Here is an 18,670-nt window from a genome sequence, read left to right on the forward strand (position 1 = left end):
TTTATTAGACCACCTGTCATATTTGTACCATCTAGCATCATGAAGTGCTTTAATGCGGACTCCTCCATTTTCAGTGAGCTCTCCTCATTTTACCATTTTGAACAGGTATGAGGAATTTCAAACTGAATTCACCTTTTTATACCCAAATTTGAGCCGGCTCACTGGGCTTCTCTGACAAGTCAGAAATTAATCAAGCATAACATTCAACCACTAAAACTAATTTTTCGGTTCAGGAATGCAAGTAAATAACTATAATTTGACATATTAGTCAAGAAATAATAATGTGCTTTACTATTTTTTTCAGTTTTTTGTAAATCAGTAAATTTGAAAATTCATAGATAACATAAAATCTATATTTTAGCATTAAAAATACCATTTCAGTTTATGAGCTTCTACATATTGACGTATTAACCATTGCAGAAACATAAAAAAGGATTTTGGTAATTACCAATGCTGTTAATTTAGTGCAGCTGTGGCATAAACCTTACTTTGGGTGGTGGTCTAATAAATTTGTTAAGCACTGTTTTTATATATATAAAACATCGATTAATAATTTCAAAGACTCTTAGTGTATTTGTACATCTGTACACAAGGTTTTTGGTCTGTCTGCCAAAACTATCTTCAGAGAATGATAATACAAAACAAAGTTATGGTAAAGAGGTAGCTTTACTTTTATAGCCTACACACAGTCATCAGAATGAGAATGAAAGTTGATATATATGGGTTTTTTTCTGTTTTTCTCCTTTACAAGGAAGACCTAGCCAAGACAGCACCAAGTACCACTGAAAAATTCTTTGTTGTGGAATCAGTGAAAAGTGAATCACACAAAAACATCCATACCTGCCTGGAGTTGCTCTTGACAACAAATCTCAGGGTTTTCAACTACAAGCTTCAATGCAGTGTATTTCTTCAGTATATTTCCTAGGTGTTTTACACACAAACACACACACAATGATTTTTACAATTAGCAGCAGGTCTGATTGGTGATGTGTCTCTGTGCTGCAGCAGATCAATAAATCTGCCAGATAAATGACCTGGAGTTTCTGACAGAGTGAAAGGCCACAGCACACACTAATCAGCAGCTGCCAACTCTCCACAGCAACACAAACAGAGGTTTAAAAAGTACTCTGTTTGGATTATCATGGCTGAACAAGATCAGATCATGATCATAATTTCAAACATGTGAGATAGAGAAGCTGATCCTCTCTCTTTTTTTTACATTGAAGCGCAACATGGATTAGTATTTGGACATTAAAGTCATTTAGCACGTGTTGCTTTAAAAGAAGTAGACTCTTAAAACTACAAGGCTATATGTGTTATTAGCATATATTACTTTTTAAACTTGGACATTTAATGATAGAGTCCCTTGTATTTGATTATTGAAAGCTCCTGTGAGGAGTTTTTAACTCCTAATGAAAAACACTGGAATTAATAGTGGTGTTTCATCATGACCTACAAAAGTAAATGAGGCCATCTGAAAAAAGATTGATTCTTTCTGTGATGTGGCTATTAATTATTGTAACTATATACTGCCACAAAGAAGGTGTCTGGGGAGCTCTGCTCAGGAAGGTTGGAGATCTTATGTTCGATGTGGACGGGAGTCCCAGCTGCCCATCCTCTGAGAGCCTAAACCTGGGCAACTCCACCCTGTCCTTCCAGTCCCACATCAAATCTGTGACCAAAACTGCCTTTTTCCAACTCAAAAATATCTCCAGACTCAGACCAGCACTCTCAGACACTGTGGCTGAAACCCTCATCCATGTGTTCATCACCTCTGTCTGAACCACTGCAAAGGACGCCTGTTGGGGATACTGAAAGCAACAAAGCCATGGACAGCATCCAGTGCATCTAAACTCTGCTGTCAGGGCTTTCACCCACACTAGGGCCTGGCAGCCCATCACCCCTACCCTCTTTCACTTCCAGTGGCTCCCAATTAAGTCCACTATTAAGTACAAAATCCTCCTTTCTTACAATTTCCTCCATGACCTCCCTCACCCATTAACACCCACCAGGAACCTCTGGTTCTCCAATACTGACCTCTTTATTCTCAACACCAGACACTGTACCTATGGCGACAAAGCCTTCAGGGCTACATGCAGCCTCCATCCTCTGGAACACCCTGAGAGCATGCACGGTTTCCCATGTTGCAAGAAGTCCAGCTGAACCATCATAACCTCCATGAAGGAGCTGACACATAGGAGCTGACTGATGTTTACATGTGTATTCACAGTAAAACACACAGACATGCACAGGCTGTCAGTGTGTGTGAGAGAGGAGACAAATGGGTCATCTTGTAAATGTCAGAGGTAACTATCTAATGTCCGTGATGCTATTTCCGGTAACATTACTGTCCTAAATAAGTGATGAGTGATGCAGCAAAAAATCTGGAAAAGGGGGGAAACTGGTAATCATGCCTTACTTATCATGAGAGGATTTTTTCCCCAACAGGCCTTGGTGACTGTTTTTATGATAAGGGAGTATTAAGGGGTATTTTTCAAAACCTCTAAGTTGCATTCTTGGTGATAAAAAAAATATCTAAATTAACACAAAAAGAAATCCCACAACTGCTTAATATGAAGGGATTAACAAAACATATTAAGATGCATGAAAACCTTCATGTCAGAGGGCAAATACTAATCCTCAACAGTGTCTGTTTGCATAGAATGGGGTGAAAGTTGGCTTTTAAATAAGAGCTACCCCAACTATAGGAAATGAAATTACTATCTGTTGCCTCTGTGCTTTTCCATATTGTTATATGGCTCTGACTATGGTAAACAGTTTGTTAACGTTACATTTAGATCTATGATCTAATTTTTGAAAGCCATAACCATAGAATCCATCATTATTTCAGCTTTTACAATTATAACATCTGAATGTAATTTAAGTTATTAAAATACAAGCAGCATAGACAGCGCTTGGACAAAAAAAGATGTGTGCCAACAAACAGCTTCATGATAACTGAGACATGTAACTGAGAGGCTTGTAAAACAGAGCAATACTACAGCTTTGTGGAGAAATTCAGATATTGCAGCCAGGCAAAAGCTTAAACACACATGTCTCCATATGGCAAGTTTTCCAAATGTCATTCTTTGTCCAGTGATGTTGTTCATTATATATGGCTGGGTTCAAACAGTTAAACTTTTCCTTCCATCCTAACTGCGAAATAAATATATTTCGTAAAAATAAATGTTTAGGATATCAAACAAGAAACTGAATATTTAAATTGTTTCCTGTACTAGTTTTAGTTTAACACAAAATGACATCAGACTTTTTTCAAGCTCTGATGTAACTTGATGTGAATTACTGAAGATTTTTTCTTACAGTAATATGACACTAACAACATAAGACAGTGGATGAAAAGGTATTTTTGCCTTTCAACTTTTTAAACATTGCTTTCCTTGCATGACTGTGCTCTTGTAAGAAAAGGCTAGGAAACAAAACACCTGTACTCTGTGTGTGCAGTGTTTAAATTTTGTATATTTATTTTTGACACCTTTAAATTTGTACAGCACAGTGATTTGACATTTGTATGAAATGTGCTATACAAATAGCATTGTATAGAGCCTGCAGTCAGCTCTGATATAATAACAGACTGAATAATCACAAACACAATACATTTTAAGAAAATGTGTATTTACAGAAAATACAAATACAGTAAATATTAACATTTTAAGACCACAAGAAGATGAGCATTTATTTAGAAAATAATAACAATTCTTCCTTAAAATATATTTACATCCATTTCATTTTAAAAACATTATAAAACTGTACATTTCTGTTTTCTTTTTTGGCGTCAGATGCTTTTGTCGCTCACAGACGATAGCAATTTTAGCCAGACGACACTCACTGGTTGATTGTTCCAGCAGTGATTTGACAAGTGCTTCAGTCATTTTGCTAAATAAGGTGCAGCCAGAGTTCAGTATGAAGTAGTTTTTTCTCCAACAGTGCATTCACAAATGCCACTATAGTCCAAACTGGTGTAAAAACTCTCCCTAGTTTTGGAGGGAAAGATGATCCCATTAAAAGAGTCAGTGATTAAAAACTCATTAAAGCTCCCTCACAGCCGCCGGATGTTCCTTTTGCTCCGAGCGCTGCCTGGGAGGATCTGAGTCGACTTGGAAGAGGTGAAGTGGGCTCGGGGCTGCACCTCTTTACAGGGGGTGGAGCCGTGGAAGGCCTGCTGACAGTGGGTGCAGAAGTCAAACTGACAGCTAAGTCGTGTGCACGTGGCCCTCTGAGCCTCAGCTGAATATGTTGATGGTGAACCGCAGCGTTTACAGGAACGCAGAGACTCGTGCTGCTTCAGGCTGCTGGCCGCCTGATGGGGAGAAAAGTTAGAGTTAAAGAATGAAACCTACATGTCTGCATTTTTATGGCTGTAAATTTAGATTATAGATACCCTTTTTCTGGTTACCTCTAGACTGTGGTTTTCAAGTGATATCTCATAAATTTCTTGAAAAAAAAACTATTAACCAGCAGTGTTATCCAAAGATAAAAAAAAATATATAACCAAGTCAAGATCTGAAGAAAACGGTTTATCAAAGCCAAAAAAAAAAAAGAGTAAAATAAAACTTATGAATGTAGGTCCTCTTAGGGCTTCCATACAATTCAATAAGAAATGCTTAAAATTTAATGATTCAGAGTTCCTTATTTATTTTTCCCTGTTGCTTCTTACATCATTTGTGAGCATAATGATGACAATTCACTTTCTTCAAAAATGTTTCAAAGGCAAAAGGAAGAAGTCTGCCAAATGAATCACCAGGACATATCAGTTTCAGCTCTAATTTGTAAATAAGCACCAACCTGCATATAGTCATTGAAGCGTGTATACTGGGAGTTAGGGGCGATGCTCTTCTGAGAGGAAGCCGTCCGTCTGCTGACTCTGCAGCTCAGTGTAGATGAGGAGGAGGAAGAGAAAGATGTTGATGGGCCACTCGATGAAGCCAGACTCTGCATGCTGGACAGCACCAGCCTGGACAAGGCTGCATCCCGAGTCAGACCACATCCTCTCCATGGTTCCTTAAAGAAGAACATCAAAGGATTATTAGAACATGAACACATTAAATAAGTTTCAGGGACAAAATCTGTATTTCAGATCTTTTTAATCAAGTTTTGTGGAATTACCTGTTGAAACAAGTCTTCTAATAAACAGCATAAACACTATGTGAGCACTCTTGTGCTGTTGGTTTTCATTGTCTTTAATTTACAACTAGAATGGGGTTTCCTCCAACATTCAATGCAATGTTTTCTTATGATAAAATGTGAAATTTAGAAAATCCAACACTAAATTATGGAAAATATTTATTCAACAATTTGTGGAAGATCATTTAAAATCATATACAGTTGGCTAGGAAACAAAGCTTGGATAAGGACATGTTTTACTCAAAGTGCCTTCTAAAAATTAAGACCTCTCACTGGTAAAAATCAGACTTTTGAATATTTTTTTATGGCCTTAAATTTCAAATGCACAATTAAAGGCTATCTAAGACTTTTCAATGATCTGCAAGAACACTGATATGATGATGTTGTTCTGGAGGAATAGATAAAAGCCCCTGGTAGTTAAGTTTCTGTTAAGGCATGGAAGGGTGAGACACAGTATGCATTCTCTGTATGTGTATAAGGTGTGGTAATAGTAAGATGAAAGGTTTCATTGCTTGTCAGACATCTCAATTAAGTGAACCTATAAAAGTATTTAACACTGTATCTTCAACTGTGGCTTTGTGCGTCTCCTTACCCTGAGAACCTGCTTGGCGTTTTGACATCTGCTCAGTGCGGCTTTGTCCTCACAGATGATCTTCCTCCATGTCCTGCTCACCCTTTTACAGCTGTAAGAGGACAGGAAAAAAAATTACTCGATGAACATAACAAAACAGCAACTGTGATAGTTTCTTCACATTTTTTGAGGTTAGAAGACTATGGAAAGTATGGAAAGTTTAGCCCTAAAAGTTTTTTATTTAACTGATATGTCAGTGATTTTGGCAACCAATAAGGAAATACTATTTTTGCCAAACTGGTTTTTAAAAATACAACTTGTTTATTCATTTGTTAAATAATCTTCTCAAACTGAGGTTTCAAGTTGAATAATAATCATATCACCCATATTTTTAAAATATAAACCCTCTCCCAACATATTAAAGCATTGGTAGTATACCTAATGAGGTCCAAGTCACTCAGCAGGGCCAGGATTTTGGTCAAGATGCTTCTCATGCCCCTGGACAGTAGAGTTGAAAACACGTCAACATGCTCCAGGCCCATATGACCTCCGATCACTCGATCCAGAAGATGATCTTCTGCTACTTGTGAGGGGATGGTCCAGTCATACCTTAAACACAAGAAAATGAGTGTAAAATATTCATGACGTTAATGATTTACAGTCGTGTATGTTTAGGCATACTTGGTCAACAAAAATGAGTGCCATCCATTGTGCAAGATTAGGTAACATTTCAGGTATTAAAGCACAAATTAATGTTATCCTACCGCTTATTCTTCTGATAACTCTTGGAGAGCTTTTCACAAACGGCCCGCTGGAACTTCAGTATGGGCAGGTTGGGATCACTGTAATTGTCTCTTGGGGTGGATGACAGCGAGTATGTGGATGCTTTTCTTCTGTGGCAATCCACAGGAGTGGAAGCTGCCACTTGAGGCACTAGACAACGGTTTGTTTGACGTTTGGAGGGGGATTTAATTGTCTTTTCATGGTGTGTAGCACCTGGAGACAACAAAGCTTCTGTTTTCTTCTTGGTATAGTCTTCCTCCTCCCCATGATGATCATCAATCTGACTGTTTTGTAGAGACAGGTAGCCACTGTCCTCAAACACTTCATCTAGAGACCTGTCGTGTTCCCTGCTGGTGCTATTTTCCTTGTTGTGCACTGCTCCGGTAGTGTTGTTGGTTACTTCTGCAGGTGGACACTGAGGTTTGATGGGGTTAGTCTCCTTCCTTGGGGACGCTTTGAGGTGGAGCACCTTTGACTCTGCAGCAGAGCTTTTCTCCACGTTGCTTGCCCTGGTGGCTTCATAGCTGGGGCATTTCATGGCGACTTTCTTGCAGTGAAACATACAGTGTAATATGCAGATATCTGAATAAAACAAGAACATAACAGTATTACTTGCAGGCATTTTATCCCACATTCGGTCGTCAAAAAAAGCAGCATGGATTCCCTCGTGGAGGCATACTCAACAATAAAGTTACCTCTAGTGTGAGCCAACTAACAGGTCGCCTGGTTATAAAACATAAATGTCATGGACTAAGTATATATCTGGATGCTTGCGGAGGAGTTAGATGCAGCCAGAAACTAGTCCGTCAGACATTTGGCTGAAGTTAAACAGATTTGGCGCGATGGCGATTTGGCGGAAATAGTGACGTGAACAGGCGGCTTATCGGCAGCATTAAATGGCATTATTCAGGAAAGTATTTGATTCTGGTCTTTTTGTGTTACCTGTTGGCTATAAGCAAGAATATATATAATGTAAAATATCCTCAGCTGTTGTTACTTAACGGCATTTACGCAGGTTGTGTATGACAGAATGTACTGGAGGTGGTAGCCCGTAACTACAAGTCTCACTTCAAAGGTTCTCCTGCACCCAAACACGGGACTTAAACTAGAATTTAGAAATATAATCCGAAATTAAGAACTGTTTCTGTATATAAATCAGTTGACATCTAGGGCAGTTGGCCGACACAGCATACCAGCTAGTATAAGCTAGTACATCGACAAGAATTATTTTATCAACAGAATCAGTCGTTAGGGCTTTAAGACATAAAATTATGCTTCTTACCTTATGTTTGTTGATAAAACGATCCACCGAATCTCCCTTCCCTCCTTTTTGCGGCTAGGTTATCTCTCGTCTAGCACCCGCTCCGCTCGAATTAAATGCTCCTCAACTGAAAATCCGCCAGTTGTTGCTGGTGATTTGAAATACGTGCGCAAAAGGCGCAAACCAATCGGATCGAAGCGGGTGTTTGTCCCTTTAAACCATCGACCAATAAGAGCTGAGATTTAAAGATGACGCTCTGTGACGTCGGACGTAGTACTACTTGCATTTCCCTCCTGATGTAATGCTGAAATGCCGAGAAATGGCTTCCTTTCTGTAGCCCCCAGAAACGGTAAGGATAAATAAGAAAACGCCACAGTGCTAATGCTGTCTTTTAACGGCAAACCCAATTCTTCAATAACTAAGGATATCAACAGTATTTACTTATTTGTACCTGCAAAAGGCAGCTACTGGCTCTAATAGATGTTCTCCATATAGATAATAACAAAGCATCAAAGTTTCAAATGACACTTTTATAAAAGCAAAGTGAGCAATGACAGGTCCAAGTAGACACTCCTCATATTTTCTCAATGAGCTTTATCTATAACAGTTTGGGGTTTATTTAGGAATGCACAATATTGGAATTTTAGCTGATAGTGATATTTAAATGTAGAAAGAACCATCAGTCCCTAAAACACACAATTAAAATTTTGAGGATAAATAAAAAAATTGCAGTTCCTAAAGCAGACTTTAAAGTTTAAGAAATGATGATAAATAAACGATTTCAGCTGACATAAGTCTGCTGGTCCAGTCTAAAATTCCCCTGATTTATTAGAAGCCAGTATCTACAACTGTAGAGCCGATTTGTAGAGCCAAAGTATTGGTTGTAAATATCAGCAGAAATGTTTGTACCTTAAACTAATGGTTTCCAATACTGGTATCATTCTGATATTTTTGTGCAACCCTAGTTTTATTGGCTTTCTTCAAATTTGAATACATTTGAAGGCACTTATAAAATAGCCTATGAGACAGTGAGACATTTTCAGATCTTTTGGGTCTGTCAGGGATCCTGTTTTTTTTTTGTTTGTTTTTTTTAAAGTAAGTCGAAAGACATCTGAGGGCTTGTATACTTCACACCCCTGCATGGAATGTGTGAAGTGGCTCTTTCACTGAAACTTCACAGGGGGAGGTGGGGGCAGAGGCTGTCATGTTTATGTTAAGGTACTGTATCATATTTGTTTCACTTCAGTTTATGGTCTGTATTCTGACTTTCAGGCAAATACTACAAAGGGTTAACAAATCCCAGCCAAAGCCACACCAAGCAAACTTTACATCATCTTGACTCAATGAACAACACTGTGAAATGACGAGAGGAAGGTTAGTAAGCAACTTAGGAGACGGAACAAGAAACTCAGTTGAGATGGTGCAAGATAGGCACAAAGTGTGGAGGGGGCACCGCCTGAGCCCTGACACCTAACATCTTTGCATACTGAAGTATATAATGCTAACTCAGTAGACAGCCCAGAGGTAATCTACCTTTTCAAAATCCAATTTACAGTGTAATAAGTGTTAACTACATGGCAGACGTGTGTCAGACTTAAGTGCTTAATATTTTGTGCATAATTCAAGAGGCCTTGCTTTGTAGATGATAATAATGAGATAATCAACTGGAATAACCAACACTTAGACTAACCCAGCGTTTCTCAACCTTTTTCTGTCAAGGTACCCATTAAAAATAATTTCAAAAAAACAAGTCACCCCAGTTAAAATGTATTTAAGAAAAGGCCAGCATTTAACATTTATATGACTGCTTGATATTTTTACTGAATTGTAGAGTAGACCTTAAAAACACACCTGCCAAGCTAAATAAAACCCTGCATTATTTCGTTCTTACTAACATCCATTTCCTGGCCCCACACTGCCATGATTTCAGGATAAAGGCATATGACCTACACAAAAATCACTGACTTTTTCTTTTCACGATGTTGTGTTTTAGTAGTGAGCACCATCACTCTTTACCGTGCCGAAATTTCTCCGCAGAAGAAGATGCCTTGCCTATTGCGCATGCGCATTAGACTCAATATGTCCGCGCCCTACAACAAGGTGGTAAAGAAGCATTTTTTTAAACAGTGGGCAGTAACTGCGATTTGTACAGTTTTAGGGCAATTTATAACTAAAATCTGTAACGTTGTAGCTAGACTCATGTATCTGATAACAGAAAATCGAAAGGAATGCGTCCGACAGTTTTTTATCTGGTCAAGAAATTCAATATAGTGCGTTCAGAATATTTTCTCTGACATTCTAAGTAGTTTTTTTAGTTTGCAGTCGATTTATAATAGAACCAAAACATACATGTAGTGTAGTTATTAAACATGCATTTTTAATGTCCAAATCACAGTTCTGAGTTCAGTTGTACCTTTCCTTTGTGGTGGATGTTCCTGTCAAAGATTTTTTAATCAAAATACTGCTCGTCTAGTCGTATTACAAGTACACAGAAGACAAGAGCTGAATGTAAAATATCTCGTTTGAGGTAAATAGTGGACACGGTTTGTGTTTGTTAGAAATTTTACAATAGAAAATGTAAACATTGCGATATAGTTGGCAAAGTATCTCTTCTGCATTAGAGAGGAGCCACAGCCAGGTCATATTGGGATCTCTATTTCTCCTTACAGTGACTGCTCACACAATGGCCTTCCGAAGAGCCATAAACCTTATTCCAAGAGGAAAGGATTGTGCTTTTAGCCTTTGGAAACCTCGTCTACACATATCCCCATGCTCTATCTTTAAAGAGCACACCAACAGTCTGTATGGCACATCTGTAAGAACTCTTCACGCTGGTACAACATTAATGGTAGCCAAGCTGCTGACTGTGGAGGAGCTTTTTGATAAGAGGTCTCTACAGGAATACCTGAAAAAGATAGAGGTGGAGTACAGTGAATGCTTGGAAGAAGTCAACAGAAATCTGACGGACCAACAGTGCAGTCAGGATGAACTGAAGGCCAAGAGGACCAAAGTGACCCTGTTGGCTCCTCTTGTCCGGAGCATCAGAGAGCTGGACACTAAACATGAAGAGATGGCTGAGACTGAGATGTTGCTGAAAGGTGAGACTGGTCTGCAGCTTCACAAAGACATAGAGATAATACTAATTAGAAAATTTAGTCTGATATCTCTAACAAATGTTTATTTAATTCTATGTTTCTACATAGATGAAGATCCAGCCCTGAGTGAACTGGCAGAGCTGGAAAGAGAAAACTGTTTGAAAGATATTAATGATTTAAGACAAAAGGTGGATTCTTTTTTTTGTTGTTGCAACAAGCTGACGTTTACAGATTGATACAGATTGATCCTAGAGGGAGGTCACAACAAGATTTTTTTTGGGTGGGGGGGGGGCGACTGTTGCATTGCCTCAGAAGTTGAGGGGGAAAGAAAAAAATGGGAAAATACCAGAAATACATTATTTCAAGGTAAAGTGCAACATACCAGGACCTCAGGGAACTCAAAAGTAGCCCAAAAACATGGTGACCTCTAGAGTGCTATGGTTAAATTTGAGGTTACAAAAATGTAAAGAACTAAACCATGAGCTAACTGACGAAATATCATTTGTACTGATTTTTTTTTCTGTGCTTGTTATTCTGTCAAATCAATGTGGTCACCAATCAGATCCTGGATCTATTGATCCCTGAAGAGGAGGCAGATCTGAATGACCTTGTGCTGGAGGTCACAGCCGGTGTTGGGGGACAGGAGGCCATGCTGTTCACTGCTGAGGTCTGGAATAGCTTAATTAAATTATTCATTCATTTTTGTTTGTTATAATTGATAGTCTGAATGCCTCACAAAGTGAGTACTAGCACTGCATCTCTTTTCAGGACTTTAATAGAAACCTTAAACTGAGGTGAGAGGTACAGAAAGAAGCACAAGGGAGGAAAAACTTCAACATATGAGTGTATTTAAAAAGCCTACTTTGTCTCCCCTCCTCCGTAGGTGTTTGACATGTACCAGGGTTACGCTCACCATCACGGTTGGTCCTTTGACATTCTGGAATACACGACCAGTGAACTAGGTCAGTGGGCAGACCGAGTGGTTTTTAACAAAAGTAAAGGGAAAGTTTGCCAAAAACGTCACACAAACATTTTTTCTGTCCTCTGTTGTGAGAGTCTTGCTATGTCCTACTATTTGATATCACCACAGATAGTGTAAAGTTGCTCATCATGTGGCCTATTGCCTAAAGTAAACCAACAATCATAAAAGAACCATTGGTTGGATTTTTAAAAATTTGATTTATGATTATTAGATAAAGCTATTTATTTGGATAAAAAATGCAAACTCTTGCTGCTTTAAAAGGTAAGATGAGCTAATAAAGCACCATTTTTAGAGCATTTCAAAGTGTTTTATAGAGTTAATAAAATAAATAATGTAGCACATTGATACAAATTTCAACCTCCATTGCAATAGATGACTCAAAACACAAGGGGGAGTCATTTATTGTTAAAGCATGTAATAGGTCGTTTCCACCGAGCAGTCCGGCTCAGTTCGGTGCGGTACGGCACGCTTTTTTTGTCGTTTCCATAGAGAAAGGGTCCCAAAAAAGCGAACCGTACCGTCCCACTTTTCGGCACCCTTCCGTAGGGGTGCCAATCTTACCTAACCGTACCAAAAAGGTGGAGCTACACACGCAATAGGGGCTGCACTGACGTCACGTCAGCGCGCGACTCAGCTGCTCGCCTCCAGGCTTCAAAGACGGAAGTCTGCGCTATGAGAAGCGGGCAAAAACGGGAGAAAAAATGGGCCAATATCTGCCTAAATGGGAAATATTTGGACTCGACGGAGATCCAAACTGTTTCCTAGTCTATGGATATTGATGTCTGGCCACAAATCAAGTTTCCTGACGTTTAGATCGATGATTTTAAGAACACAAAGCAGAGCCTGAAGGCTCACATCAGTCTGATCCATCTGCGATGGGTGAGAAACTAAATTAATGCTGAAGTTTTGTGAATACAAAGCCTTTGAACAGTTCATTCTCATCAGTGACTAGTTATTAATCTACGTCTTACGTTAGATAAACAGTGAAAACATCGCTCTGTGGTTGTTGAACGGGCTCGTAAAACTTCAGGCTGCAGACTATTTTTAAACGAGATCGGCGCACCCTGGATTTCTGACTTAATCTAGCTTGATTTTAACACCAGCTGAACTGTAACTTTATTTTGAATGCGGCGAATTCTCACAGTACAGCTCTAAACTTTCATATTTTGTCGTATAAACTGTTCTAGACTAGATATATTCACATATTAACATAGCGTTACGACTCAAACCATTTCTATACACGTATTCCATCAGTTGAGGATCTTTACTGACAGCAGTTAACATCATTAAGATGCACTTATTTTTTTTAAAGCACTTTCAGCTGAAATAAAGCTGTTTAATGTTTATTACTGTCACTCATCCTTTCTAAAACTCTGCAGCTGGAACAGCTGACTCGCGCTGTCTGTGACTTTACATGCATGCTTTCACAGCCCCGCCCACCAAGAGAGCACAGGTGTCTGTGGAAACGCAAACTATTTGGGGGTTTAGCGTACCAAACCATACCAAACCGAACTGAATCAAACCGGACCCCGATGGAAACACGGCTTAAGGTAGTCACTGATTAGTCTGGAGGAGACAATCAGAGGATGTTCACAGTTTTTATGTAGTTAATACAGCACAAATATGTAAAATGACTACATGTTTTTGTCACCAGTCCCCCCCATTGACATTTTTTATCAACTGTGACCAGGTGGACTTCGACATGCCTCAGCGAGTATCAGTGGCTCCCAGAGCTACAAGAGGATGAAGTTTGAGGGTGGTGTCCATCGAGTTCAGAGGGTCCCCAAGACTGAAAAACAGGGCAGGATGCACACCAGCACCATGACTGTAGCTGTGCTGCCCCAACCCACCGAGGTAAAACACACTCCGCTACATTAAGAATAAGCAGGCTTTTCCTCTGCATAAATTGTTATTGTTTTTGTTCCTGTCAGATCTCTTTCACAATAAGTCCAAAGGACCTGAGGATAGACACAATGAGAGCAAGTGGAGCAGGAGGACAACATGTGAACACCACAGACAGTGCAGTCAGGATAGTCCACCTGCCAACAGGTAAACACTTTAAACTGGAATAGACATAGAAAACTTAGCAGTTAAAGCGCCAATTGGGAATTCTAAACAGGTTATCTCACAGATGAATCAGCTACAAAAGCAAGCTAGAGCATCAGGAAAAATACTTGATTATTACATTATTTTTTTAAGTGTGAAATTGCTGGAGTAAGTGAAAGACAAAACAAATTGAAGCATACTGCTGAAACAGCCTTTCTCAGTGTTTTTCACAGCAGCAATGATTCTCACTGAATGAAACATAGAGGAGGAAGAGGAGACTTTGTTTTGTTAAAAATGTAACTCACAGAGCGCAGGTTTACCTAATGCTTAGGTCATGCCCCATGTGTAGAGGCTTTAGTTTTCCAAGTAGGTATCTACGGTGGCCCTGAGAGCTCACAGCACTGCAACTTAAGAAAACACATGCAAAAAGACAAAACACAAGCAAATTAAGAAAACATCTTCATCAATTTGACAACACATGCGCAGCATTTAGAAAACACGCTGCAAAGACCAACACAACACATTAGAAAAACGCGCTGCAAATAGACCACAACACATTAGAAAAACGCGCTGCAAATAAAACGCAACACATTAGAAAAACGCGCTGCAAATACACCGCAACACAACGGAAGTGTTTCCAGAGGACACTTAAAAGTGATGCACACGTTCGGACACGCTTGTTGATGTTGTTGACGCGGATTTTGAGTCACAGTGGTGCTGGAAAATGAGATAAAAAGTAAGTGTTTTTGATTAATTTTAACATTGTGATCGTATGATTCAGATATTAGCCTATTGCAGTGATCTGCTGTCAAACTATCATTAGCCTTTTGCTTGTAATTAGCCTGCCAATTCTCATAACCTGATGAAATAAGACACACGGTTAATTCACTGTGAAACCATAGACTGTATATAGTGTGAAACACGCTGTTAGCTGGCTATAGTTACTATCAGAACCCTTAATAGGGGACAAGTAAGTTAAACTACCGGTGGGTTTTGCTGACATGGTTTCACACAGGCTAATTACAAGCAAAGGGCTAACGATAGTTTAACAGCAGATCACTGCAATAGGCTAAAATCTGAATCATGCGACCACAATGTTAGAATTAATCAAACACACTTTTTATCTAATTTTCCACCACCACTGTAACTCAAAATCCACGTCAACAACATAGATGTCAAGATGTAGATGACGCGTTCGCTATCTGATGGTACGTCTTTGGGGCCGCCATCTTGGCAAGGGCAACAGAGTGAGAGTGCAACAGAGTTATATGGGCAGACAGCATTGAAAAAGCCAAATTCCTGTGCTGACGCCCACAGATACGGTGGGTTTCTCCCTCTGATGGTGGTGGTCTGGCTTTAAATATGTACAGGACTTCCGACCGGGTTGTTTATTAAAAGTTGTTACCTTATTTAAAAGACAATGCACCCGCTGTTTTGGAAGGAAATGTGGAATCTTTCACTAGGTGTAGTACTGACCGTCATCTGAATGTTAAAAGCCAGATTGGTCATTTTAATGTTGCTGGCAGAAAGCACCTCCTGGCTTTAAGTATTTATTTTTTTACTCAGTGTTATTTTAATGTAATTAAATACAATACTTAAAATATACAACTAGGTGATATAAAATTTTTTGGCGTTAGTAAAGCACGCAGTTCTTATCGCCCACTCCAAAAATGCCTTCATTTTCTGCTGTCCCACAAACCAATAAATCAGTCATCAGAAGACTAGTATTTGACTTAAATGCAGGAAAATTCTCTCGTTTTAACGATAAGTATTATTATATGCACCGCAGAGAGAGAGAGTCAGTGTGCACCGCGCTGTACAGACAGTGTATCAGTTTGATTTAGGCTTTTTAGACAACATAAAGATGATCAAAGAAGCCAGGAACATTCAGCTTTAACTTTGCTCTTTCCTTCTTTGTTTTGCCACTTTTTGTTGTACCATAAAGAAGAAAATCATGAGAAATTACAAATCACGTGACTCGTCGGGACTTTTACCTGTTGAGACTTTAGTTTTCCTCATGTAGCTCTCTCTCTCTCTCTCTGCCTCCCATCTGATGATCCGCTCAGAAAATTTTACTGGAATCTGCTAGCTCTGTGGGTGTTTAAGTCAGAAATCCATCCCCTGCATGAGTAATTAAGCTGAGATCGGCCGTTGTGTCCTCACATGGCTAATATGCACTGCAAACTCAAAAATCATCAGGTGAGAAAGGGCGTGACGACTCCCAGTGTATGCCTGCATGTAGCCTAGATTAAAGACCAGTTGCAAGATGAGAGGGAGAGAAATTATCTATATAAATCTATTTGGGGAAACAAAAACTATCTTATTATAGATTCTAAATATTCAATTACACATGTTCCCTGTACACCTCATAGACATAATAGGATTTTTAATTTAAAGTTGATCAGACCCACAATAAGTACCTCGATTTAACTCCAGTAAGTAATCAGTATGATGTTCAAGCTTTCATCTTTATAACAAAACAAATTTCATGTTGATTGGTTCAGGATTAAGCAAGGTAGGGCGGATTACAGGCGAAGCGGGCTTGTTTATAATGAGCGTTCACTAATCCCGCCAGTTCCAAGATGGCGGACCGGCAGATGCAGAGCGGCTACGTTTAATAGCTGTGGACGCGTCATCTACGTATCCATATCTATGGTCAACAACATCAATAAGCGTGTCCGAACGTGTGCATCACTTTTAAGTGTCCTCTGGAAACACTTCCGTTGTGTTGCGGTGTATTTGCAGCGCGTTTTTCTAATGTGTTGTGGTCTATTTGCAGCGCGTTTTTCTAATGTGTTGTGGTCTATTTGCAGCGCGTTTTTCTAATGTTGTGTTGGTCTTTGCAGCGTGTTTTCTAAATGCTGCGCATGTGTTGTCAAATTGATGAAGATGTTTTCTTAATTTGCTTGTGTTTTTGCTTTATGCATGTGTTTTCTTAAGTTGCAGTGCTGTGAGCTCTCAGGGCCACCGTAGCTATCCAGGGTTTAAGTCTTACCCATGGCTCTTTCCCTGCATGTCATTACGGTCTTGCTCATCCTGATTTCCTACTCTCTGAAGGTACAGTGCTGTGAAAAAGTATTTCCCCCTTTCTGATTACTGACTTTTTTGCATATTTATCACATTCAAATGTTTCGGATCATCAAACCAATTTTTATATTTCACAAAGACAACCCAAGTAAATACAAAATGCAGTATCTGAATGATTATTTAATTTTTTAAGGGGGGTAAAAAATCCAAACCTATCTGGCCGTGTGTGAAAAAGTAATTGACCTGGTCAAGATAGTGCATTGTAACAAAGTCATAAAATGAGCTTTATTTGATCTCATAGAGTTGCATGCTAATCCTTATGTGTGTTTATTAGGTGTAGTAGCAGAGTGCCAGCAGGAACGGTCCCAGCTGAAGAACAAGGAGAAAGCCATGAAGGTTCTGAGAGCAAAACTGTACAGTATGAAGTTAGAGGAGGAGACCAGCAAACGCTACAACCAGCGGAAAATACAGGTGACCTTTGTACAGAAGAGGAGACATAAAATGTTCTATAAAACACAGGGCTACAAGTGGATTTTAAATTCCATAATATAATAAAAATTAGTTGAAATAAGATATAATGACCTTGTCTTACAGTTTGTTTAATCCATTTTAACAACTACAAACATGTAACAGGAAAACTTAGAAAACTAACTTTAAACTTTTTTCACATATTTTCCTCCTCTTTCAGATTGGCACCAGAGGCAGATCAGAAAAGATTCGCACTTATAACTTTTCCCAGGACCGAATAACAGACCACCGGATCGGCATGACTGTGCATGACGTGAAGAGTTTCCTGTTGGGAGAGGATGTGTTGGATGAGATGAACTCCTCACTGCAGGAGTTTTCGAACCAGGAGGCACTCATGGAACTGCTGGAAGAAAACAACCAGGGGGGGTCATGAGGGAATTTGAATTCGAATTTGAATTTGAACTCTAATGAAATGGAAACTTCATGCCACAAGTTTTACTATAAGTTAATCCTACAGCACATTCAATTTTGCAACAAAAGTTGTGCTAAAGTACCATAATAGATTTTGAGAGGAGCAAGGACTAATGCTTCTGCTGATCCCTATCAGTGGTTTGCATGAACATGGACGTGGTAAATAAAATGTCCTAGCAACAAATGTTAAATCAGTGACCTTGTATTTTTTGAGAATGTATTATTTGAAAATTATTTAAAGTTATTTTTGTGATTTTCATTCAGTCACAAGAGAAGTGGTGTATTTGGGCACAGATGTAGGCCAACAAGGTTTGAATTGTTCTCAGTCCAGCTGGTCCCAAAGGTGATGGTTAGAGCGTAAGTCAAGAAGGCCCTTTTCTGGCCATGCAAGTGTGTCCACACCAGACTAGAAAAACTGTTCCTGAATTTATTTATTTTTTATTATTATTTTTTTTTTTTTGTGATGTGTGTGTTGTTTTTGTTTTTTTTTTTTTAAACAAAACTGACATGTTAAACGCACTCATGTCTCGTTTTTATACAGAACTGGATATTATACATTTTAAAGAACTATTTGTTATTTGGTCTTAAAAAAAAAAGAAAATGCTGGAAAGACGGTTTCATCAAATCCAATTTGACTAATGTTGATAAGTTGACTTATTCAAATTGGTTGTATATCCAAGCCACAGCCAGACATTACATTGCTGTTGGAAGACAAATAAAACCACCCAACGGTGGTTGAGCAGCTTAAACAAATGAGATAAAGGTTAAAATAAAGTTTGTTCAGCGTTTAGTTAATGGGCTATTTTAGATGTAAAAAAAAGTTA

The 18,670-nt window shown here is 38.9% G+C and overlaps 2 protein-coding genes across 3 annotated transcripts; one reads left to right on the forward strand and one right to left on the reverse strand.

Annotated features, from left to right (window-relative positions):
• Positions 1-3,464: 3,464 nt before the first annotated feature.
• On the reverse strand, positions 3,465-7,913 carry fbxo5 (F-box protein 5). The gene is made up of 6 exons (XM_041788898.1): positions 7,779-7,913; positions 6,478-7,078; positions 6,152-6,322; positions 5,735-5,825; positions 4,804-5,019; positions 3,465-4,318 (listed from the first exon to the last, which is right to left on the reverse strand). The coding sequence occupies exons 2-6, from the start codon at positions 7,056-7,058 to the stop codon at positions 4,058-4,060; spliced, it is 1,320 nt and encodes a 439-aa protein (XP_041644832.1). The 5' UTR covers positions 7,059-7,078; positions 7,779-7,913; the 3' UTR covers positions 3,465-4,057.
• A 1,868-nt stretch (positions 7,914-9,781) lies between these two features.
• mtrf1l (mitochondrial translational release factor 1-like) lies at positions 9,782-18,582 on the forward strand. Of its 2 annotated transcripts, none has more exons than XM_041789153.1 (9): positions 9,782-9,857; positions 10,427-10,855; positions 10,961-11,040; positions 11,415-11,519; positions 11,736-11,814; positions 13,525-13,688; positions 13,766-13,883; positions 17,242-17,378; positions 17,596-18,582. In XM_041789153.1, exons 2-9 carry the CDS (start codon positions 10,441-10,443, stop codon positions 17,806-17,808), a joined length of 1,311 nt encoding a protein of 436 aa, XP_041645087.1. In that variant the 5' UTR covers positions 9,782-9,857; positions 10,427-10,440; the 3' UTR covers positions 17,809-18,582. The 2 variants fall into 2 exon arrangements, with proteins under 2 accessions (XP_041645087.1, XP_041645085.1); XM_041789151.1 differs by having other exon boundaries at positions 9,845-10,284.
• Positions 18,583-18,670: the final 88 nt, after the last annotated feature.

This window comes from Cheilinus undulatus, linkage group 6 (assembly GCF_018320785.1).
Source record: "Cheilinus undulatus linkage group 6, ASM1832078v1, whole genome shotgun sequence".
In the NCBI taxonomy this organism is placed as follows: domain Eukaryota; kingdom Metazoa; phylum Chordata; class Actinopteri; order Labriformes; family Labridae; genus Cheilinus; species Cheilinus undulatus.

Excerpts from the sequence above, each read along its gene's own strand:
- fbxo5 (XM_041788898.1), bottom strand. The coding sequence starts at position 7,058 with ATGTTTCACTGCAAGAAAGTCGCCATGAAATGCCCCAGCTATGAAGCC. Across the intron at positions 6,323-6,477 it reads AGTTATCAGAAGAATAAGCG|GTATGACTGGACCATCCCCT; the intron begins GTAGGATAACAT and ends CTTGTGTTTAAG. Across the intron at positions 5,020-5,734 it reads ACGCCAAGCAGGTTCTCAGG|GAACCATGGAGAGGATGTGG; the intron begins GTAAGGAGACGC and ends TTCTTCTTTAAG.
- mtrf1l (XM_041789153.1), top strand. The coding sequence starts at position 10,441 with ATGGCCTTCCGAAGAGCCATAAACCTTATTCCAAGAGGAAAGGATTGT. Across the intron at positions 11,520-11,735 it reads CCATGCTGTTCACTGCTGAG|GTGTTTGACATGTACCAGGG; the intron begins GTCTGGAATAGC and ends CCTCCTCCGTAG. Across the intron at positions 13,884-17,241 it reads GATAGTCCACCTGCCAACAG|GTGTAGTAGCAGAGTGCCAG; the intron begins GTAAACACTTTA and ends TGTGTTTATTAG.